This window comes from Capsicum annuum, chromosome 11 (genome assembly GCF_002878395.1).
Source record: "Capsicum annuum cultivar UCD-10X-F1 chromosome 11, UCD10Xv1.1, whole genome shotgun sequence".
Classification (NCBI taxonomy): domain Eukaryota; kingdom Viridiplantae; phylum Streptophyta; class Magnoliopsida; order Solanales; family Solanaceae; genus Capsicum; species Capsicum annuum.
Genome location: NC_061121.1, coordinates 2,038,212 through 2,063,580, shown reverse-complemented (window position 1 = coordinate 2,063,580; position 25,369 = coordinate 2,038,212). Strand labels below are relative to the sequence as shown.

The 25,369-nt window shown below is 29.0% G+C and overlaps 2 protein-coding genes across 2 annotated transcripts; both read right to left on the bottom strand.

The window, feature by feature from the left end:
• Positions 1 to 13,209: 13,209 nt before the first annotated feature.
• On the bottom strand, positions 13,210 to 16,079 carry LOC107848469 (zinc finger protein CONSTANS-LIKE 16). Its single transcript, XM_016693241.2, has 2 exons — positions 14,695 to 16,079; positions 13,210 to 13,712 (listed from the first exon to the last, which is right to left on the bottom strand). The coding sequence occupies exons 1-2, from the start codon at positions 15,871 to 15,873 to the stop codon at positions 13,479 to 13,481; spliced, it is 1,413 nt and encodes a 470-aa protein (XP_016548727.2). The 5' UTR covers positions 15,874 to 16,079; the 3' UTR covers positions 13,210 to 13,478.
• Positions 16,080 to 19,621: 3,542 nt separating this feature from the next.
• Positions 19,622 to 20,437, bottom strand: LOC107846858. Its single transcript, XM_016691129.2, has one exon. The coding sequence runs from the start codon at positions 20,322 to 20,324 to the stop codon at positions 19,833 to 19,835; it is 492 nt and encodes a 163-aa protein (XP_016546615.2). The 5' UTR covers positions 20,325 to 20,437; the 3' UTR covers positions 19,622 to 19,832.
• Positions 20,438 to 25,369: the final 4,932 nt, after the last annotated feature.

The following is a 25,369-nucleotide window of genomic DNA, read 5'->3' as shown; positions in this document are numbered from 1 at the left end:
CAAGCTTGTGATTTCTATGTTAAAAAAGGAATTGATCTTCAAAATCATCCAAGATACAAAGACAAAGAATCCTCAGATATATTTGATGTTTTATTTGAAGATGATTTGCCTCAACAATCGAGTGGAAGCTTGTAAGTTTTGAATTTACATGTATCAAAATTGTATGTTTGTACAAAATATATTTCACTATTTAATCAAATTTGTTTTTTTTTTGTGGGGATTGTGGTGTCTTTATGGTTACGTATGTGTAAACACCTAATTTTTTTACCAAACCTAAGTGTTTTTGACATTTAGTGTTCAATTTCGTTTTAGGGTCCAAATTAGATATTCTAAATTTAACTTATTTTTTACTAAATTTATTTTTAAAAATTTTGAAAAAAGACTACAAAAATAGAGTCACATTTTAAATAAGTTTCATTTTTAGTTTTTATTTGTTTATTTATTTATTTTTAGAAAAAAAAAGAAATTTTTTTTTTCTAAATTATATTTGTTTCTTCTTTCAATTTTTAATAAAGAATGGTGTGATATTAATTTTTCTTAATCATATTCCCAAGACTAGTTATTAGCTTATGTTATATTTTATTAGTTTTCAATTATTTTTATCTTATTAATAATAATAATAATAATAATAAATAAAAAAAATATAAAGAAACCTAAACTACCCAAACCACCCACAATTCCCACTCCTAATTAACCTCCCCCACTTTCCCACACACACGACACAAACACATACACTATATAAACACATGCACACATACACTATCTGAAGGGACATGCACACATGCACTTAAAAACAAAAACACACACACACGGAAAACAAAACAAAAAGCAAGAATTAGCAAAAAAAAAAAAAATAGAAGAAAGAAAAAGATTAGAAAAAAAGAGAGGAAAAAGAGTTGTGAGTTGAGTTTTGGTCTACTCGAGGTTTCCATTCGGTTGTTTTGTTTGTCATCGAGGTCTCCAACGTAAAGGTCCATTCTTTACTTATATTTTGTTTGTAATTTCTAAGTTATTTGAATGAATTAAATAATCAAATTCTCTTACCTACGAGTATTGTAGGAAATTTGGGATCATAATAAAAGTTTACATGATTCGCATTACATCTCGATGTTTCATTTTCTGTTAATATAAAGTTTGATTATATTATTAATTAATTGATTATTTCGGGTAAAAATTGCTCGAAACAACTATTTAGTTTAGCGACATAACGAGTAGACAACAAGTTAAAGTTTGGGGTTTGATTCATGATTTTATGTCGCTCTCCGTTGTTTTGTTGTTAATTATTTTCACAAGAGATAACGTACATTGAGATTATACGAGACTTGATTCTAGCATTACTAAGTTGCTCAAATTTCACATGTGTTAACGAGTTATGAATCTTCGATGCTATAATATGATTCGGGAGTATTTTTATATTTTTGTATAGTTAAATTTAAATTAAAGTTGGTATCATAATATGCGCTTTCTTGCACTTCAATCTAAGTTACTGTCTAATTCAAATTATGTTTTTGGTGTAAAGTTCTTTTAATCATGTTTGTCTATGAGTTTATTTAAAATTTCAGTTACTAAGATCTTTTCTTACAGTGTGTTAACCTTACTATTTTAAGTTAGAATTTTATTAGCCTTTGAAGTTTTTGGCATGAAAATCCCCTTTCCATTTTAGCTTGTCTAATTCAATTTGCCATTATTAAATAGACATCTGCAAAGGATTCCATTAACTATGTCACTATTTAATTTTTAATGTTACTAGTATTGATCATGATTTTATATGGAATTGTTTAAATATGGTTCAAATGCTTGTTCTCACTTTACTTTCTTTGGGTACGACCTGATTCATTGAATGCATAGTTCATTATGACAGAGACATCACGAGTTTCTAATTATCTTTACTTTTACATTCTTCTCTAAATATGCTTAAGGCCCAATCATTAGTTAACGTGAAAAGTACAAGATGAGTTCCGAATTTATTCAAGACTCGTTGCTATTGAAAAAAAAGAGAGAGAGAGAACTCATTTGCAAGGAAGCGGACTTATAAAAGAACAAGTTAGGTTCCTAATCCCAAATAAATTAAGTTTTAATATACAAGCGAAAATTGACGATGAAGTTGGAAAGCTCTGCTACCGATCACTCGTAATAATTAAATTAATTTACCATTTGAAGCCAATTGAATTGGGTTGGGGAGGTTTTAAACCCGTTAGGTGCTTATTTAGATTAGGAAAATAGGGACGACTTATAAATGTCGTAAAGGCGCGAGAAACGTGCCAAAATTTGTGGTGAGGCCGAAAAGTACTACTATCGGTAAGTCACACATCAATATAATAAATAATTTCAAAATAAATTAAAAGCGGGAGGCAAACAACTTTTAGGTTAACAAATATTATAAATCCTAAAAAAAAAATTAATTTAAGCCAGACGTAAGTCATTAAAGCAACCGTGCTAGAACCACGGGACTCGAGGGGTGCCTAACACCTTCCCCTCGGTCAACAGAATTCCTTATCCGGATTTCTAGTTCGCAGACGAAAAAATAAAAATTGAAGAGTCATTTCCTTTTGAATAGGGATTCAATAAGGTGACTTGGAACACCCAAACTCAATTCCAAGTGGCGACTCTGTAAGTAAAGTAATCCCTTTTCAAAACGTCGCTTTAATCGGAAAAACCGTTTTCTCCAAAACCAACTCCCTAGCGGGGTCGGATGCGGTGAAAAACAGGGGTGTGACAGTATGCAGAGTGCCTTTCTTATGGTCTCAAAGTTATTGCTACTGAGTTCGACCCCAACGCACTCCATACAAGATATGCTGCACTTTTGTGGGACTATGGGATCTGAAAACAAGAAGTAAATGCCATTAGTGATGTCGAAGCACCCTTGAGGCCTGCAAGGCAAAGTAGAAAAACTAGTGTCACTGAAGTTTTGAATGTATGATGATTGATGGATTTTTGACTTTTTGTAGTTTAGAAACTAGTTTATGGATGTAGGTTTTGATTGTACAGACTAATTTTTATGTTTTGAATTGTTCTATTTGTAGGTGATAATAGTAATTATTTTCAAACTGAATGAAATTGATTCAGTATAGATGTGGGTCTAATTTTGATTTGAATTAAAGTTTTATTTGTGTATTTCATGGAGTTCTACCTTTTACTATGAGATTTGTAGTTTTTATATTATGTTTAAAAATACATATGTCGTATAAATCAATTGTATTTAGTCTAACAATACATATGCAGTGTTAAAATTAAATATTGCAAAAATACATATGGACCATTCCTAATATGTATTTTAGTATGTTATTGTTCTTTAAAATTTTTCACCACCTTTCTATATTGTTTAATATAACATGTACAGTGAGATTTATGAAGTTCTACCTTTTACTGTGAGATGTAGTTAAAACATACATATGTAGTTTTCATATTATGCTTAAAAATACATATATAGTATAAATCAATTATTTTTCAGCATAAAAATACATGTGAAATGTTAGAATCAAATATTACAAAAATACAACTGCAACATACCTAATATGTATTTTAGTATGTTTTCATTACCTATAATTATAAATTAGGATTTAAATTAAAGTGAAATTTGAGATTTTAATGCAGTTATTTACAAAATATATATGCAGTGTTGATATTTTGCTACAAAATACAAATGGATTATACATTAAAAATATTTTCCAAAAATATATATATGCCGTGTAAAGATAAAGCTGTTGAAAAATACATATTGATCAAACCTAATATGTAATTTTGATATGTGTTCATTTTAAATCATTATACAAGAGAATTTGAATTAAAGATAAATTTGACTTTTTTATGCAAGTTATAGATTTGATTTTAGTTACAAAATACATATGCAGTGATGATATTTTTCTTAAAAATACATATGGATTATACATCAAATGTATTTTTACAATATAAATATATATGCAGTAATAACATTATGCAATTCAAACATATATTTGCAGAATATGTCACATATATTTAAACCTTTGAACAATTAGGAATCATATGCTTTTTTGATTAATCAAAGTTACCACCTTTAACCTAAAATATATTTACCATGTCAAAAATACATATGAACTGTTGCTTGAAAATATATGTGTAATGTTCAAATTTTGAAACATATATAGCTCCAGTATTCAAACATTACTGTCTTCAATTGTCAAATGATTCATAAATGTATTAACTAAACTGAATTACTTCATCGTTATAAAAAATGAAAATAAAAGTTTTAAGAAATAATACAGAAGAAGAAATGTATCATTTGCGATATTTCCTACAAGAACGCTTGTTGTGACCTTTAGCCCCACAACCACCGCATGAGTTGATATTCTTCTTTTCAAATATATTCCAGCGTGATTTTTCACGATCCTTCTTTGCAGGTCTTCCTGGAGCTCTTTTGAATTTTGGAGGCAGTACTATTTCATCAAGTATGCTCTCTGAAATTATCCAGTCATCGTTGTGTGGTAACGGGTAGATTGGAACATCATATGTCTTCCAAACAGTTTTTGGATTAAACAAATCAGAACAGTATGATCCCTTCTCAAAATTCTTTTTCTCCAACACCGCACAAGCATGTGCACATGGTATCTCATCTATTTGAAAAATATTACATGAGCATTTTTTTTCCTGGATGCAAATAATGAGGTGCTTTTGTTTGTCGTGTACCGTATACACATATTCTGTAGCTGGTACAACCTGACATAAAAATAAAAAATTAAATGTACTGATTCAAAAAGATGAATTCCATATTCCATGATATGTTGTAACCACATCAGCATTTTGCAAAAAAATACATATGCAATAAAAATACATATCCAGAGTATATTTTTACAGAGCAGCCAAATACATATGCAGTTGTTAATAATTTTCAATACAATAAAATACATATTATGTTTTTAAATGTTCATATTTTTTATGTTGTATATCTTTTCATTAATTTATAACTGAATGAAAAGTATTTTCATAATCATAATTTCCACAAATCTAAAAGGTCATACCGTCATACGGGTACACAAAGCCTCGTTCTCACTGAGTATGTCATTAAACTTTTCAATGAGTGTTGTGAAGGTATATAAAGTCACCTGCCTATTTGCACAATTCCATTTTGCAAACAGTAATCGAACTTCCTCAAGAAAGTCATAAATTGGCAGTTCTCTAGCTGATACAAGCACTCAATTTATTGACTCCGTAATATTTGAAGTCAAATTCCATCCTCGGTGAACTGTTGCATACGACCTAACCCACTTTTCGTAACTCGCCAATTCCAAATATTTCCTCACCCTAATATCAACCGCCTCAACTTTTTCCATTAACATGTGGAATTCTGACTTTGAATATGATTTGTCCATTGTATAAAAGATCTCCGACAATGCATCGTGTGACTTTCTGTAAAGTTTTTTCACATTTCTCCATAGATTCCACATACATGCATAATGTGGAACATCTTTGTACACATCACCAACAACCTTTATGATGCTTGGATTTCTATCAAACACAACACACATGTTTTGTCTTTCTCCGTACGCTTTCTTTAGATTCTCGAAGAACCACGTCCAGGATGCATCATTTTCAGAATCAAGCACACTATATGCCAAAGGAAATATATGACCTATATACATAATTCATCATTTTCAGAATCAAGCACAACACATGCCAAAGAAAATATATGACCTGCATATATAAAAAAATTCTGCGCAGGTCGATATAAATACATATAAGAACTGAATATGTATTTATTATAAATACAGGTAAATTAAACTGTATTTTTTATCTACCTGAAATGGTATCAGTTACATATAATAAAATCTACATACACCTCACTATCAAACATAATCAATTTTACATGTTTCATTCAGGAAACTTTAAAAATATATGTAATTATATACAGATATGTATATATGAAGTAGATATATGTATTTTTTAAGTGATTTGCAGAAATACAAAAAAAATACAATCAGTTATACAATGTAATTATTATTAAATGATACTAACCTACTCCGTCCGTTGTACATGTTGTTACAAATGCCTCAGTATACATTCCTCTCAGATGATTAGCATCAACAACTACGACTGGTCTACAATGATCGAATCCTTTAATGAATGCATGTAGAGCGATAAATACATACAAGAACGCATTATCATCTGTCTTCTTCATTCTTATATGTGACTCCAGATAGATAGTATTCAACACATATAAGTATGATGGCAGTTTACCATAAGATGCTGATGGCTTACCCCTCAACTCTTGTAACGCTCTTTCCTTAGCCCTCTAACATAAAGTGTATGTCAAATTCATACCAAAATCTTCCTTCATGTCATTTTTTATTTTCGTCGCACTGTATTGTTGTTTGTGGTTTTTATATTTCTGTTTAACCATACCAGCTATCAACATACTAGTTGCATGCACCTTGGATAGATCTTGTCCTTCACTGGGCAAGTATGTTCAGGTATAAATCTTCTAATTCTAAATATTTTAATGTCTCTCATGCCTGATGCACGCATTAAGAACTCGCAGTTTCTTGATTTGCAAAACAATGTATAACTGCATCAAATATATTTAATACATTCAAAATACATATTCAAAGTAATATTAACCAAAATCAGAGTGATATAGAATGTACGTACGTTTTATTACTTGACCTTTTACTGTGCGTTTGAAACTTCTCCCTAATTGAATAGTCTTTCATGACTGACTTTAAAAAAAAAATTGTCAAGTAAACCTGGTCATCTCAACATTCTTGTGATGTGGGTCTGAGATAATCACCTCAACAGTATCCATCTAAAAAACATGTAATGCTTGTGTATCTTCATAAACCACCAAAGTTTCTTCATTTGTTGTATTTATCACTGTTTGCAAGTTGTCACAGTAGATTCCTCTTTCAGTAACACATGTAGATAAACTTTTCAAGTTGCTCCCTACAACTTTCTCCAAAATGCTTATATATAAAGGAAGATAATTCATGTTTTGTATCAGCTTTTTCCGCATTATAAACACCTTTAAACCCATATCATTATGTATTTCTATCTGCCCTACATTAGCAGTGATTTTATATTCCACTAGAATACGTTTCCTGGTTAAATCCACACTTAAGTGAGATGCCCAAACATCGTGCAGCTCAACGAATGTTGCTGATGTGCTCAACGGTATAACATTAGTGACATATTCTTCGAATTTCTTTTCGTACGTCCATCGACCAGAGTGCTTCACAAGGACTGGTATGCTTGCCATTTCTACTTGATTTAACCAAGAAATAAACAAATATACATATTTGTCAGATGTCACTTATTTTAACACACACTTTACAGCTTTAAGTGCAGACAAAGTTACACAGCCAACATCTCCATTTAAAAAATACATGTAAACAATATTTGTTTAAAGTAAAATACAAACACAACAAAAGTTTTCAACCAAATACAGAAACTACTGAATCAAACGGAAGTAAAACAGGTACGACATATATTTTCACATATACAGTTATACTCTCAAATTCCGACAAGCAAAACAAAAATACATATGCAGTGTTAACATAAATCATATAAAAAATACATATGCAGTGTTAACACTAAGCATATCAAAAAATACATCTGGAGCATACCTAATTTGTAATTTGATAGGTTTTATCCATATTTGTCAAATGTCACTTGTTATAACACACACTTTTCAGATTTAAGTGCAAACAAAGTTACACAATCAACATCTCAATTTAAAAAATACATTTACACAACATTTGCTTAAAGTAAAATATTTTTTCAAATATACATTTATACTATAGAATTCCGACAACAAAACAAAAATACATATACAGTGTTAACATTAACCATATCAAAAATACATATGCAATGTTACCATTAAGCACATCAAAAATACATATGGAGCAGATAATTTATACTTTGATATGGGTTCATAGAATATCATCAAATTCAACATCTAAATTCGATCATTCATTTATCTAGTATTTCGAAAAATAATTTAATAAACTTTAATTCGAAAGTTGTTTACAATTTGTTCAATTGTTAAAACAATTAAAATAACAACAAACGATCCTCAAAACAATAGTCGAATACTAAATTTTTTACTCTTGAAACAACTTTTAAGTTGAAATTTGCAACAGATAGTTGAATTCCAATTTTACTGCTGCATTGATTCTAACTCGAATTTCTTTTACAATTTTTTCACATACAAATTAACGACGACAACAAAAACTCGATAGGCACATCAGTAATGGTTAAACAAAATCGAAATGAATAACAATAATGATTATGTACCTTAAACAGTAGTAATGGTTGAATTTTCAACTGACGGTTGAATTCAAACAAATGGAACGGAAGAATCAACAATTGAATTTGATTCAAACAAATTAGTGCATCATTTTGCAATTGTTGTTGATTTCGAAGAAGAATCAGTCCAATTTGATTCAGCAACAGCAATGCTTGAATTTCAAAAACAGGGTTGGTTTAGAACAAATTACTAAGAAAAGATGCAGTTGTTAATGGGAAAAAAATGAAATTTAAATTTTTGTAAACGTTTTGTGAAGATATAACGGAAGTCTCGTTTTTTAAGAGTTTTACATGGAGAAGGAATCTATAAATTTACTTGATTGGTAATTATACCATGTATAACTCAACTAATTTCAGTTAATTAAGGGCAGTAAATTTATTGTATATGTATTCTTAAAGGAATATTTTAAAAAAATACAAAATATAAATTTCTATAAAATGTAATTATAAAACTATTGCTATAAAACTAATAATTAGGTTCTTAAGTATGCTATTTCTGAATTTTACCCTTTAATTTTTTAAAATGTAACTCACAAGTTTATATTCAGTTAAAAAAAAAATCTAACGCAAAACGTGAAGAAATTATTGACAATATCTAAGAAAAGAAATATATAACAAGTGTTTTATATAAGCCAAACTTTTAACAGATATATAAATAAGTCATTTTTAATAATTGATGACATATTTGAGCTTTTTTTTAAATAATAATAATAATAATAATATTCCATCTAAAGATCCAAACAAAAAGTTGTCTTTTGTCCCCACTTTTAAAGTCCTTTAACCATGAGACTTTATAGTCATATGTCCAAAAAAAAAAAAAATCCAAAAGGAAAATGCCGGTCCCCTTGATGTACTGTATTTTTCTTTTTAATATAATAATAATAATAATAATAATAATAATAATAATAATAATAGAGTGCTCATGTGATCTTTGGAGTAACTAGTAAAGTTATTGTCAGTCACGAAGCCACGAGTTCAAATTGTAGAAACAATCTTTTGCAAAAACGTGAGATACGTTTGCGTGCAATTAATTTTTGTGATTCAATTCTTTTCTGATCTTCGCGTATTGAGACAATTTTAGATCCTTGTAGTAACTGGCAAAGTTGTTGCCACGTTGTCTGCAGGTCACGAGTTCAAGTCGTAGAAATAACGTCTTGCAAAAACGTGAGATAAGTTTGCGTACAATAAACCATTATGGTTCAATCCTTTCCCAAATTTCTTACATAAAGAAATGTCTCAAATTGTCTTCTTTTTATTTTTTTATAACGACCATTGAAGAGTCAATTTTATGTAAAAAATAAAAATAAAAAGTGTGTGCATTTGAGTTGCTCATCAATTATTCATCATTTGTCACATTGTTGTAAGGAAGAAACAAACAATTTCAACAGAATTATTGGAACTGAAAATGATCTGACATAATGATATATCATTTCTACATATAAAAAGTAGGTATGTCAATTGGGTTGTGTAGACACGTGATTTTTTATTCTTCCTAAATTTTAATTTGTCTATCAATATTAAATATATATATATATATATATATATATATATATATAATCATATATTATTTTGATTATTATTTTTTATTTTAATAAATTTTTAGTTAAAAAAATAAATACTTAAATAAAGTTAACTTTGAGATTTTTTTTTCTTTTTGAAAATAATAATAATAATAATACAAAAATTAAAAAAAATAAAAAATTCTTTAATAAAATTATTATAAATAAATTAGTAGTTTTAATATTATTTTATTATATTTATATTTATCTATTTATAAATTATTATTATATTTTGTTAAATATAAAATTTAATTAGTTGTTATTTTATTTATTTATTTTTATCTTTATCTATTATTATTACCTTTTATTTAAAAGAAAATAAAAAAAAATATTAATTAATTAATTAATTTAAATTTCAAATCTTTCCCCTTATCTGATAATCTTAACCGTTCCCCCCAAAGAATCCCTCTATTAATAGATTCTCTCACCCCCAGAACAAAAAAACGAACATTCATCAGATAAAAAAATCAGAAACAGTAAAAAGGCAGAGAGAAAAAATATCAGATAAGCAAAAGAGAGAAAGGAGAATAAGTTGAGTTTGAAGATTTCATTCGAGAAAATTGAATTGAACTCCATTCGAGTTTCAGTGATAATTTCTTGCAGGTTCTATTCAATCATGTATTATTTATTTCATAAACTTTGTTGTAAACAAGCATGAATGAAAATATCAAGTGATTTCATGTATTATTTGATATGTATAATTGTTTGATAATGTGAACTTCTTGTTACAACATATTATACGATTAAGTTATCGAATATATATATATATTTGAATATAAATATGCTGAAAATTTAAATACTGCGTGGGTTGATATTGTGTATAGTTAAATCTGACACAGAAATAGCGAGATATAGTGAACAGAGGAAGGAAAATCGAGACAAATCAGTGAATGAAAAAAAAATAGCCAAACAGTTTTCTTCCATTCTTTCCGGCGAAGTGTTTCGCCGGAGTTATCTTTAACCATGGAATCCGACAACACTTTTCCTCCCATTTCTCCGTCGTTGTTTGCCGGCAAAACACCAGGGATGACTACTACTTCACTGTCGCCGCAACTACTATGGCTAACAAGGACGAACGTCGATGATCCATCCAAATCCATTCAAAAATTCAATCTAAACTCCATCATGTTGAACTTTCAAATTCTCGACGATTCAAAAATTAGTTTTACAATTTCATTTTTTTTATTTTATTATTATTATTATTATTTATTTATTTTAGCCTTCTTGAACATCCATTGTATAATCTAATTTTATTAACATGCCATTTCATTTTTACAGAACCTTTTTATTTGCAAAGAAAGTCAAACTCATATTTTATTTCTTTTGGCAATTTTTAATTGTTATAAAAGGTTTAATTTTGATCATACTTTGGGCTTTGATTTGCTGGTGAAAAACTGTACATAATAGAAGAGTATTAGGCTTCATTTTAAAATTTAGTATTGGAATGTTTTTAGTATATGAATTAAAAACTTTGAACAGTGTATATAACGAGTTGATTCGAATTAGATGGTTTGATTTGGTTTTAGAATTGTTGGATAATGATATGAATTTTGATGTTTAATCCGAAAGTATTTTTATTCATGTATATTTAAAATTTGGATGAACGAAATTTTGAAAGGATTAAGTAAATAAACAAGTTAAGTATGAAGTTATTCTCCAAATTCTAATATAAGTTTAGGCATCTCGAATGTATAATAGATAAATTAATGCCTTTTAACAATAGTTAATTTTTAGGCACGTTTAAAATATTCGTTTCAATTAAGAATGCGGCGTAAGCATCTTTTCGAGACATTTAAATTCAAGGATGCAATAATGCACCTTGGAGAATATTTTTAGAATTAAATTTTCGTTAATTATTTAATATAGAGGCATAGATAAACTTTTTCGATATAATTAAAAGTAAGTGAATTAAGGCCTATAAACATAAGTTATTAAAATAGTTTAGTTAAGTATGAGTCAATAAAAGCGACCATGCTAGAACCACGGGACTCGAGGGGTGCCTAACACCTTCCCTTCGGTCAATAGAATTCCTTAACCAGTCTTTTGTTTTCGCAGACTAAATAAAAGAGTCATTTTCTTTTTATTAGGGATTCAAAAAGGTGACTTGGAACACTATAACTCAATTTCAAGTGGCGACTCTATAAATAAAATAATTCCTATTCAAAACCGTCACTTTAATTGAAAAACCTTTCGACTTGATCCCTTCAAGCGAAAAAAAGGTGTGACAGGTTGATTGAATTAAATTTGAGTGAGTTAAAATAAATTTAATCGATAAATAAAATAGAGTAGTATATAGTTAATTAATTATTTATTGACTCAAGTATGAACCTTTTTAATCAAACTTTTAAAATTTTCTTATTCAAAAAAGAAGAAATCAAAAGTATTTACGAAGAAATCAAAATTTTCTTAAGAAATCAAAATTTTCTTACATATTTAATTGTACACTCACTCAATTATTATAATATCGGCTTAAGATGATTATAATCATTCATAAACTTTAAATTTTAAATTTTAGATTCGTATAATTTGTTTTCTTTCCCTATATAGGAAGATATCCAATCACAAAAATGAATGGGTCCATTAAGCATGTTAACCACGTAGACCTATAAGAAAATGCCAAGCTATATATTTAATACTTGTTGGTCCACTCTAAATCATTTTGCCTGTCAACTTCAAATTAAATCTATCTCTTAAATTCAATTCAATTTTTAGATTAAAAGACACATTTTATGTTAATTACACGTTATTGTGGTTATCTAAACATTCTCTTGTATATTCTAGATATATATTGATTATTGAAAATATCATAAAAACAAAGTGACACGTAGGGTTTAAAATTGTACCATTAAGGTTCGTTTGATACACGAGATGGTATAAATAAAAATATTTCTTTGAATTAGGTACACAGAGTTCTATATGAAATAGCTAATTTTATTGTAAAATGTTATGTTTTATCAATCAAACGTTGAATAAAATAATCTTATATTTATTTTCAAGAATGTTCTAAGCAGCTCCTTAATGCAAATAAAGACTGATCTTGAAATTTTGAAGCTTATAGATTTTTATAATAATCTTAAGTTAATAATATATATGTTAATAAGTAATTGGGTTACGTTCAAAATCCAGATACCAGTATAAAGTAGTATGTAGTAATATATTGATAAAAGTTACTGAGTTCACGTAAATTCAGAATTAAACCTATAAATTCATCTTTATACAAAACATTAGAGATTGATTTGTGAATTTTCTGCTAAAATGGCCAATGGACAATTCTCTTGCTTCTAACAAAGAGAATGTCCCCTTTTAAGTCTTGCAATGCGCAAAATTGAACTTAACCAAATCTCAATACGAATTATCAAAATGAGAAAACAAAAAAGGAACTACAATTTTCTAGAGATTTTATTCTTTCTTCTTCTTTGTCAAAAATAAAAAGAACAATTTGGAGAACCATCATAGATCCAAAAAGTCCTAATTCAAAATGACAAAATTGTTATAGCATATAGCTATTTATTATGAACTATATATACAAAAAAAACCTCTCCAAGTCTACAAGTACTATTTTACAACTAGTAGTAAAAACAGTACTACGTAAAACCTAGTGGTAAAAAGAAAAAAATTAAATAAATTAAACTTAACATTGATTAATTATTTAACCATAGGGTAATTAGGAGTTGTTGTCGTTGTTGTTGCAAAATTAGCCCTTTTAACGAACCTTCCTTTCATTCTTGGCCTCTTTTCAGCATTTAATTTTCTAACCTCGTATCTTATTTTTTTCGAAAACAACCTCGTTCTTCTTTTTTCTCTATACCTTGAAACTCTTGCTTCTCTTCCTCTATCCACTATTATTGCATTTTCATTCATTATTCCCATGTAATTTCCCTGCAAAAAATGGCCATTTTATCAATTTATGTATATCGACAGTGTTAAAGAATTTTCACACAATCAAATCGGCGGAAAAATAACCATCCATAGTGGAATTAGTACTAACATATAGTATAATAACAAGTTAAGCTACATTCGTAATCAAGAGCAGAGCTAGGATATACTGTACGTGTTTGGCCAAATTCAGTAACTTTGGTCACACCCTATGTTTCTTTTGCATAATTACTAGAATTCCGAACCCATAATCGTCAAATCCTAACTCCGCCTTTACTCACAGTATGAAGATGTTTTACTGTATTGCGAGTATATATAAGTTAAATTTTGGAGATATTAAAATGTTATTCACGTACTCCCCTATGCATGAATATTTACCCTTCATAGTGGTTAAAGAGATTTTCACTCGATGAAAACTAATGTAGAAGTCGGAAACAACCTCTCTACTTCTTCGGAGGTAGCGGTATGAACTGCGTACATTTTACCCTCCTCAGACCCCACTTTGTGGGAATATGCTAAGTTTGTTGCTGTTGTTGAAAACTAATGAAGAAGAAAGCATGCAAAAAAATTTGCTTTTATAACAGATATATACTATATAAGTGTTAGTTCATTTTGTTATTTTAATACTTTGTTCCAAAATTTATAAAGCCCAATGTCCTACTTGAAATGAAGAGAATATCTAAGATATTTTTGCTCAAATATCTTTTGTCAAATGCCCCATATACTACAAAAAAAAAAAAAGCAATATTTACTTAAAGACCTTAATATAAAGTGCATTAGCTATTACTATAGTATATATTCTTAAAGTTTCATTTATACGAATCAAGAATCATGTGGACTTTCACTTTCAAAATTTAGGAAATTGGACCTTATTATTATGCAATCAACAAATAAAGGACTATACTTTATATATATATGCCAATCAATTCCATTAATGCAAACTTATAATATGATAATAATAAATAAAAATTAAATTAAAACTTACCATGCAGTCTGGCCAAGAGTCATTTGTATCCAATTCTGGCCTTTCACCATTAGTCCAAGGTGACCTTTGATCAGCCCATGCTGTTAATACACCTTCATAATCAAGATTTAATAAAATCTTCTTATTAATCTGATTTTCATCATCAATTGCAACATTATTATCCTCTCTAATATTCTTCATAACCACTTCATCTTCTCTCCTAATATTCATCGGCGAATCGTAGTCGAATTTGAACTCAAATGTGTCTCCATTAATATCAATATCATGATGAGTACTATGATCAAATTGATGATCGTAGTGAGTAGTTGCAGAAGTTGTTTTTGTAACGAATTCGACTTCACCTTCATCTTCAATTTTGACTTTTTCATGACTAACCATTGAACACTCCATTGAGTTTTCCTCTTTATTATCATTACAAACTTCCAATAAACCTAATCCTTCCATGTCAAATGACTCATGATCATCAAGTCCTTTCCCTAGTAAATTCTCAACATCAGCTGCGAATTCGGCTAGCTCCATCTCCGATGGTAACACCCCATGAAATCTATTAAGATCAACGTTACAGATATCATCCTGCAACGCTGTCTCCTTAGATTCAACTTTAAATTCTGAATCCATCTCTGCTGCTGCTGCTGTTGTGCTATTCTCCACCATCTCTTGATTATTCGTGGCCGAGCTGCAGAGCTCAGCCACGAAGGGATCTAATATGGGCACTCGATATAAGAGTTGCTCCTCTTCGATCTCATCATGCGAATTCTCATCACTTAACATCTCAGGGACGATATGAATAGGATTTTTCATGAGAATAACATCTCCATCCCCCGCGGATTTACTAGCCTTTCTCCCATGCCTAGGAGTCCGTGCCTTCCTAGTAAATCCGTGATGCCATGATGGAACTGACACTGACACTGATACTGATGAAACCGATACTGGACTTTCCAAATCGGGTAAGTAATCATCTAATGATGATAAAGGTTCTTTCAATGATGACGTTTTTAGGCGAACCCTTTCGTGCCTATGCGCCAAAGGGTTCGCCGAATGAACGGAAGCATCACAATTTTGACATAAAAATGCATCATCGGCAGGACAATACCAACGTGCCCTTTTTTTAATACAATTATCACATGCTCTTAATGTTTTCCCCCCCATTGCACTTGCTAATTTCCTCTCAGAAACCATAGTATTTGAGATTACAAAAATATGAAATTATTATAACTAGAAATATCAACAAATTGAATGTATTTTCTACTTTTGAATAGTAGGTGGAAGAAGATATATTGAGTAAGATCTTTATGTATAATAGTTGAAAAAAGAGCTCTAGAGCAATTCAAAAAGGCAAAGCAAAAAGTGCAATTATTTGAGGAACCCACAAAATGCACTTTTACAGCAAAATAAAGTTCTTATTTTATAGTAATATTATTTTTTTGGGGACAAATTTTTTGAGTTTTTTTTGGGAGTTTTCTAAAGGGAATAGGAGGACTATACTTATGGGGTCCATAATAAGGCCTTATCTGTATTTTAATTGGCTAAGTTGGTAAAGTTCATCCTTGGTACTTGTTTCTGATTGGATGAAGTTACAATCAAAGGGATTTCAATGGGTCCCATTTGTGTTGAGGATGAGAATTTCTCTATCCTAATGTCCACGTTATTCTCAATAAATTTGAATGAGACACTTTTGTTAGATTGTCTTGCTTTGAGTGTTTTATTTCTTTTTTCAAAATATCTAATATTTAAAATTTACTAGTTAGATTAGTTTAGATTCGCGATGTGTTGATAGATAGGAGTGAGATGTTTTTATTAGTAGTCGTGGTGCTATGATTGTAATTTCTTGTTCTTGGATTCTTCTTGATATATATTCGTCCGTCTCATTTTATGTGTCATGATTTGATCGAACACGGAGTTTAAGAAATAAGAAAAGACTTGATGATGTTTATCATATTGTCCTTATTAAAATATGTACTATCACTATTTTTAATTGAGTGGGTGGAACCAATAAGAATAAAAATGAAATTGTGTCTTTAAATAGTTACCAAATAAGGAAAGGTAACATTCTTTTAGGACGAACAAAAAAGAAAATGACGACACATAAAATGAGACGGGGGGAGTATGTTGTTTTGGGTAGATCGCTTGTAGTATTATTTTGTGGTATAGTAGTGTTTTGTTACTGTATGTTGTTGTGTTACTTCCTATTGTCTTTTGTACCTTTGTACATTTTTTTCTAGATTGTATTGTGTCTTGAGGCGAGGGTTAATAGGAAACTACCTCAACTCTGAGGTAGTGGTACGAACTGCGTAGATTTTACCCGCCCACTAACCCCGATATGTAGGAACACACTGAATATGTTGTTGTTCTTGCTGTTTGTTGGTTATGTGCAAGACTCATTCAACAGAAAAACGCTTTCTAAGTTGGAATTGTTTCATTTTTATGATTCAAATTTGTGACTTTTGATTAAGAATATGAAGAGATTTTACACATTTATCTAATCAAATAATTTAGTGGTTGTATACTTTGAGTTATATGCTCTCCAAGATGATGATATTTGAAGTACAAGTGTTGACATTTACTAGGAATAAACCTTTTGGGAAAAGGTAACTAGATATTTATAATTTGTTTACACATTTGTGAATTTTATAAGTTTCCTTAAGTAAGTGCATTTTGATATTTACAAATCATATCTAAAAAGAGCTACCCATTAACCATTTTGTTCCACTTTATATGATTCTATCAATTTCTAACAAGTCAAATAATTTATTCTTTTATATGTTTTAAAAATACTTGTAAATATAAAAGAAAGTATAATGTATATTATAGTACTTTTTGTTTAATTTCAACCAGGTAAAAACTATTTCAAATTTTATAAGAAACCAAAGATTACTAAAAGTTTGATGCTCTTATTTCGAATTGTTTATTCCTTTTTGAACCAGAGCTATTATCTAACTATTTCATATTGTAAATTTGTAATACTAGTTTTTTTTTTGGAAAAATGTTTGACTCTTTAAAAAATGAATAATATGGAACAAACATTATACATATTTAATTTGGGGTCCCTTTCTACTTTTTGCCTCCCCTTACCTCGTGCCCCCACTCCACCAAAACACAAAATGGTCCCAAAAGGGAAAGTGATAAAACAATTATTTTTATTTTGGGGTATAGCTTGTCAATTCATCGAGACGGATGAGGTTGTTTCTGTTTTAATTAGACTATTGATTTTAATCTTTAAACATGAAATGATTTTTGGTACGAAATATTTGCCCCTAAATATTTTAATCTCTAAACATGAAATGATTCTTGGTACGAAATATTTGCCCCTAAATAGGCTCTATGCGACGTGAATTTTTGAATAACTAATCAAATTTCGATGCAAATAATGGATGAAAAACGAGAAAAGAGTACACAATTGCCTTTTGAGGTTTAAACTTTGATGATATTGCTAGTTTCAAGTTTCAACAGTTGTAACTTTGATTGAGTCACATAAAAAAATCAATTAAATAAGATATCATAACCAAAACTCATAAAGTTCAAATTGAAACAAATGTAGCATATAGTCTTTCTCTTTGTGCACTCTCTTTTATGAATTACAATAGAAAATGCACAGAAATATTATCAACTCAAACTCAAAGGTTGCACACTTAGTGTTGTTTGGCAGAGTGTACAAGATGAATGCAAAATATAGTGTATTAGTAATGCTTGCATTAGTAATGCTTGTATTACTTATACTTGTATTAGTTATGCATGTATTATTTCTTATACATTGTTTGGTTTGATGTATAGGAAATAATACATCTTACATAATTTCTATAAAAGAAATATTTGTTTATAAAATTACCCTTTTTGATTTTATACACTTTTTTGCAACAAAATTTCTTTGTCATCTCAAATATAATTAGTATTGTTGAACTAGTATATAGAGGGTTCGGATTAATTGCAAGACTTTTGTCTTTGTGCATGAAATATTATGTCAACGGATTAACATAGTCGAAATAAAAATAAAATATAAGACCTAAAATTAAGAAATAGTCTCAATTTTTTTAAATTTTTTTTTTAAAGACCCTCGAAACAAAGCAAAAATATGTTACAATTATTTAAATCAATTATTCATTGTTGTAGATTAAAATGGTGGAAAAAAAATTGTGAAATATTTTGAAAAGATTCACTATTGCAAATTAAAATTGCGAAAAAAGAATGGTGAAATATTTTGAGAGGGAAATTGAGGAGTATTAAGGTCATTTAATAAGTTAATGCATGTATTAAAGACTTTGCATTACTAATACATAAAAAATGGGTAGTATTAGTAATACACACCTTAATACACAATAAAGTGTATAACTAATGCTTGCATTAGTTATACATTAACTAAAAATTGTACCAAACAAGGTATTCATAATACACATTAATTAATACATGCATTATTTTTGTCAATACACTCTACCAAACTACCCCTTACTCTCTGTGTAGTAATTGAATAACTATTTTTTTTTTTTGGCCAATAAATATTATTTTTCTATCTCAATTTATGTGATATTATTTAACTTGACGTAAAACTTACTACAAAATTGAAGTCTTTTGAAATTTTTAATCTAAAACAAACATTAAATATTCGTGTTAAAAGGAAGACAAACTACTCGTCAATAAAAAAAAGCTTTAACGAAGCTAGTTAAAGTTTATGCATGGTAACTTCGACTCCGGCCCCATTGTCATCCCTAATCATCATTCGTGGTTGCCTATTTACGTTCTGTGTGTAGTAATAGAAAGTAAACATAGTCGATATATTAGTAATTATTTTTTTAATTTGCCAATAAATATTATTCCCCAATCTCAATTTATATGATATTTTTTATCTCAGACATAAATTACTACAAAATTGAAAACTTTGAAATTTTTGATCTAAAACAAACATTAAATACTTGCGTAAATAGTAAAAAAGGAATTTTAAACTCAAAATATTTCTATTATAAAAAACTTGTGCCACGTAAATCGGAATATAGAAGTACTCAATAGACTAAATGGGTAAAAATGATACAAATTATAAACTAACGAAGACAAACTACTCATCACAACAAAGAAAACTTGCTTTAACCAATCTAGTTAAAGTTCATGCATGCATGGTAACTTCTAGCCCAGCCGCTCCATTGTCATCCCTAATCATCGTCCTGATCATTTTCCTCAACCTTTTGTCCGAACCCTCTCGGCCCCGCTTTAGCTCTTGTACCAATCTTCCCTTTCCTCCCACTCTTCTTCTTCTTTCCTGCTTCTTCTTTCTCGAATTGCTCCTTCTCCCTCTTTTGCAAAAAATCCGTAATGGCAATGTATATTACTCCTATCGTAAGAATGGATAATCCGATGAAAGCGATGAATAAGAGCGATGAAATAACAGTAGAAACTCCGTCATCACCCGTGGATGTAACGACCAGCTGATCGGCTGTTTCATTTAGATTCGCTTCTGCTAAGGAGAAATTATTACTACTTGAAATAGCGTAAATTCTACGATTTTTTCGGATGATTTTGGGTGATATAAGTAGATTAGGAAGTGAAATTTGTGAATTTGATAATTGTTTAGGAGGTAAAAGACGTGATTTTGAGTTGATTACAAGTAAGTTGAGAGAAATAATGGATGGAGAAGTAGTAGCCATTATTGTTTGTCATCCAATTTTTGCTAGGCTAAGGAAAGTGTCAATCTTTACTTTTTGAACTTTTAATTTCATTCACACATTCATATGAACCTTATCTTATCTTCCTTGGGGACCCATCATGCAGTAAATCTAATATGATGTGGTTATATTGAACCAAGAAATATTACTGTTAAAAAAGGATGGTTCGGTCCACTATATATGTCAGGATTTTTCACTAACGGGTTCACAAGTGATCATTCTAACTAATCAAAGAGAATTCGATATCTATTATATATATATGTTAAAAGTATAATTTTTTGTCGAAGGGGGTTCAGATGAACCCCTATCCTAAGTATAGCTCCACCCCTGTATATATGTATGAGATTTGGAGAAAAATCGAATCACAAGGGTTTATTATACGTAATTTTATCTTGTATTTTACGTAATAATTTCGATAATGACCATCAAAGAATGTGGTGCAGTGGATGAGTCTGCCCCTCTCGTAATCAGAGGTCTCGGGTTCGAGCCCTGGATATGAAAAAATCTTTGGTAGGAAACGCTACCCTCCGAATGGAGCCCTACCTCAGACTCCAATGCAAATACCGAATACCGAATGAGAAATCAAAAAAAAAAATCATGGTGGTTCAAGTATAGAAGCATTTTATTCAACTACTATTAATATACCAGAGGTACGATTATATTTTTTAGTTTATGGATGATATGATTTATTTTCGCAGAAATACATATTTTGAGCCAAAGCTACTGATTCTACTGAATCCTAATTTCTTCTTGATTTTGATTTTCATTAACTAAAGAAAATATATTTCTAAGATGATAACCATTAATTGAGTGATATGTGAGAAATCAACACCAAATGAGAAACAAAAAAAAAATGAATCGATAATGGTTCAAGTATAGAAGCATTTTATTCAACTACTATTAATATATCCAGAGGTAGAATTATACTTCTAGTTTATGGATGACATGATTTATTTCTGCAAAAATATATATTTTGAGCTAAAGCTACTGATTCTACTGAACCCTAATTTCTTTTTGATTTTCTTTACTTAAAGAAAATATATTTCTGAGATAATTCCCATTAATATATGTGAGAAATCAACTCTACAAAAATGCGTCACAGTTCACAAATTAAAATTTGATTCCATAAAGATATAACCAAGATATGATATGGATAAAATTGAAATACGACAAACAATATAAATGAAAGAATAAATATGAAATAACGTATAATTTAGGTTAACATATATGACAAGATAAAATATGGTGGTGAATTGACTATTATCTATTATGTCTTCTTCTATATTTGTCTATGTATCATTAATTTCTTTTTATGGCATTATTGGATAATCATGCTTGGAAAAACAATCATGAAACAGATATTGTTACGATAGAAAATGATTTTCATCATGTATGTCAAATGCATATTTAATTATATGTTGTTATTTTCTTCAATTTCATACGTATTAAAAGATAAAATAATGCTAGCTAGGAAAATCAAACAAAAAAGTAATTAGTCATACTAGGAAATGACTTTTTTTATGACAACTAATTTCAAGAAAATGACTTTCGTCATGCCAAAATACGCAGTTATTTGGTGTATCTTCTTCCATGAATTAATACGGAATTAAACAATAAAATTAAATAGTGTTGGGAAAATATAAATATGAACCGATCAATTACATCAGAAAAATGACTTTTTTTTCGTTAAATAGTTACATGAAATATATATTTCGACATGTCAAACACATATTTTATCTTGTGTTTTCTACATCGATGGAATGAAGTCATGAGAGAATTTAAACCCTTTATATAGTCTTAGACGATCTTGTTCTCATAACATCTATTTTTTAAACAAATACGGAATTAAAAAATAAAATAATATTCAGAAAAACAAACATGAAACCATAAGTCACACAAGAAATGACATTTTGTTGAAGAAAATGATTTCCATAATGTCAAGTGCACATTCATCTGTTGTGTCTTCTTCAATTTATCACGGAATAAAAAGATAAAATAATGTTTTGAAAAGAAAAAAAAAAGTAACATGGAAGTGGATAATTCTGATTTGGATATTCATACTTGTAAATCGTTTAAGTATAACTACTTGAAAAAGAAATTAAAACGGCAAACAACATAAATCTCCACAATTTAGAGCTTAATTATAGAAAATTCTAATATCTTACATAATTATTAAAAATTTTGATTTAGGGTCTGTCAAGATATATAATTAACTCCCAATACATTCAATGAAGTTAATTTTTTTTCTTTATGAAGATACACAATCAACTTCCGATACATTTTTTCTGAGTTTAGGTCTGTCGAGATATATAATACATCCACCGAAGATATATTTTTTCCTTGTAAGGATACTTAATTAGCTTTCGATATATTTTTTTCGATTTTAGATCTGTCGAAATACATATTAGCTCCCCGATACATCAAGATACATGATCAATTGAGGTTTTTATAATTACTTTTTAAGGGTGAAATTTTGTGTAAATATGATAAGTTAAGATGTATGTTTATGTTATTTTTCCAAATTAAAATCCTCTCACACGTATTATCGAAAATTGTGGTGATAGTTGAAATACCTCTACTCTTAATGATAAGTTTCGAGTTCTAGCGTTTAGGAATGAAAAAAATCTTCCTGATATCATCATCACTACAAATTAATCTTAAATTCTCAGATTCAAATTTAGTCAAATACTAATATAATATCAAACACCAAACATAAAACTAAAGGAAATAAATATATCATAAACAAGCATGTCAAAGTGTCACGGTTTAGATAATGACAACTTTATTGTTTCTAACTTGTAGTATTGTATTTTCACATGCACTTTTTCTATAATGTTTACGTTCATTAATTGCTAATCAAAGTGAAAAAATGGATTCGGCAACATCCCATGCCTATGATCAAAGTAGAAAAAGAAAGTGGACAAATTAATAAGATTACAAATTAAATGGATAATGGGATAAGATTAAAGACTCATTCAATGGAATGAAATTTTAAAAGAAAATCCTCCAAAACCATGACTTTTTTTACAACGAAATACTTTATTATATTAAGGAAAAACTAACATAAATTCCGATGAGGTGAAGCTTAATTACAGAAAATTCTAATATTTTGCATAATTATCAAAATTTTGATTCTGGGTCTATCATGATACATAATTAGCTTCCGATACATCTAATAAAGATTCATTTTTTCCTTTGGAAAGATACATAATTAGCTTTCAATATATTTTTTTTCAATTTTGGGTTTGTCAGAAATACATAATTAGCTCCGGATAAAAACAACAAAAGTAGTCTCTATTTTTCATAAAAGTATAATCTTTTTCAGAATTATATTCACCACATGTTTTGCTGACAAAATTTACACCTATTTTCAGTTGCGGAGCCATCTTTGTTTCATGAGTTCATATGAACCCCTTTTACGAAAAATTATATTATTTTACATGACTAAAATATATTTTTTCATTTTCAAAAAGATATCTTTGATTTCTCATTTTACTTTTATTTTTCATTAAAATATCTTTGATTTCTCATTTTACTTTTATTTTTCATTAATTAAGACAAAACAACTTTTTTTTTTCCTTTTTTATCCTTAGTTTTAATTGTTTTTTCTCCAAATTAAAATGTAAACTTCATGGTACTATGATAAAGTAGTCATGTTATTAATTGTTTTTCTTAATCAATGTGTAATATCAAATTGGGATAAGTAAAATGGGACGAAGAGAGTATGTCTATATAGTAGATGTTGAATCTTCTTCGACTAATTCGTATCTTTATTTTTGAATTCTTAATAAAAATTCTGACACCGCCACAAACTATTTCCATCCATTTTCTTGAAGTTTTCCAACGCTATACGAATTACTAATGCTTCCACAGTGATAATCGCCACAAATTAAGGTGGAGAGTTCAAATCCAATAATAGCATAGCATTCTCTCTCCTCCTCTGAGTAATAAACAAGATTTAAAAAAGAAAATACAAATAAAGTAACATAAATTACAACTTTTCATAATTAAGAAAGTGTTAAAATACTTAAAATGGTAGTGAAAAACATTTATTAGTTTTTTCGAAATAGTTTTTAATCGAAATGGAGGAATATATCAGAAAAATGTATTTTAAAATGACAAATGGTATTTGATATTTTTGTAGTTTATGATACTTATAGCTTCAATATTATTACTATTTTTTTTTTCAAAAATATCTATAGAATGTAAGAACAAGTACAACTCACAGTAATATCTTATTAATATAAATCTAAGGACCAAGGAGCCCTGAAAAGTGCAATTGATAAGTTCACATCATAGATCTTTGAACTTTTACTTCAATATATTTTTTATATATAAAAAAAATCCAACAACTTATGTCAGTGACGGAGTCACCTTTGCTCTAGGGTCATTTGATCCTTTTTCGACGAAAAATTATACTATTATTTTTACATGATTAAAAATATTTTTTCTGCATATATAGTATATGTTGAACTTCCTTCGACTAATTCATATATATACTTCTGAACTCCCTCAACGAAAATTCTGGCTCCACCATTGACTTACGTTACGTTGCCCGCAAGGACGCTGTTGAAGGGTTGTATGGATATTCCATGTCTTCGCCTACCGCTCAGTCATGAGCTCATCACATGACAGTTGCTAGTGCAACTTGTATCTTTTATATAGCTTGCGAGCTACTCCCTCCGTTCCACAATAAGTTAATTGTTGTATTTTTGTACACATGTTAAGAAAAAAAATAAAGATATAAATTTATCATGTTTTTTCATTTTTATCCTCTTCAAAAAGTAAAGACACATGATACATCACTCCCAATGCACATTTGTGAACCATTTGCTTATTTTGAAACACTCAAATTATTCTAACAATTCACTTATTATGAAATAGAGAATATTACACAGTGCGCACGTTATCACAAAGTGCTTATCATAGAGTGCTCGCGGAAACTCTTGGTAAATTAATAGGCCTAGTTACCCATGCTGAAAATGAGCCCAGACAAAATGGGTCCATGTTAGGAAATTCCTAGAAAA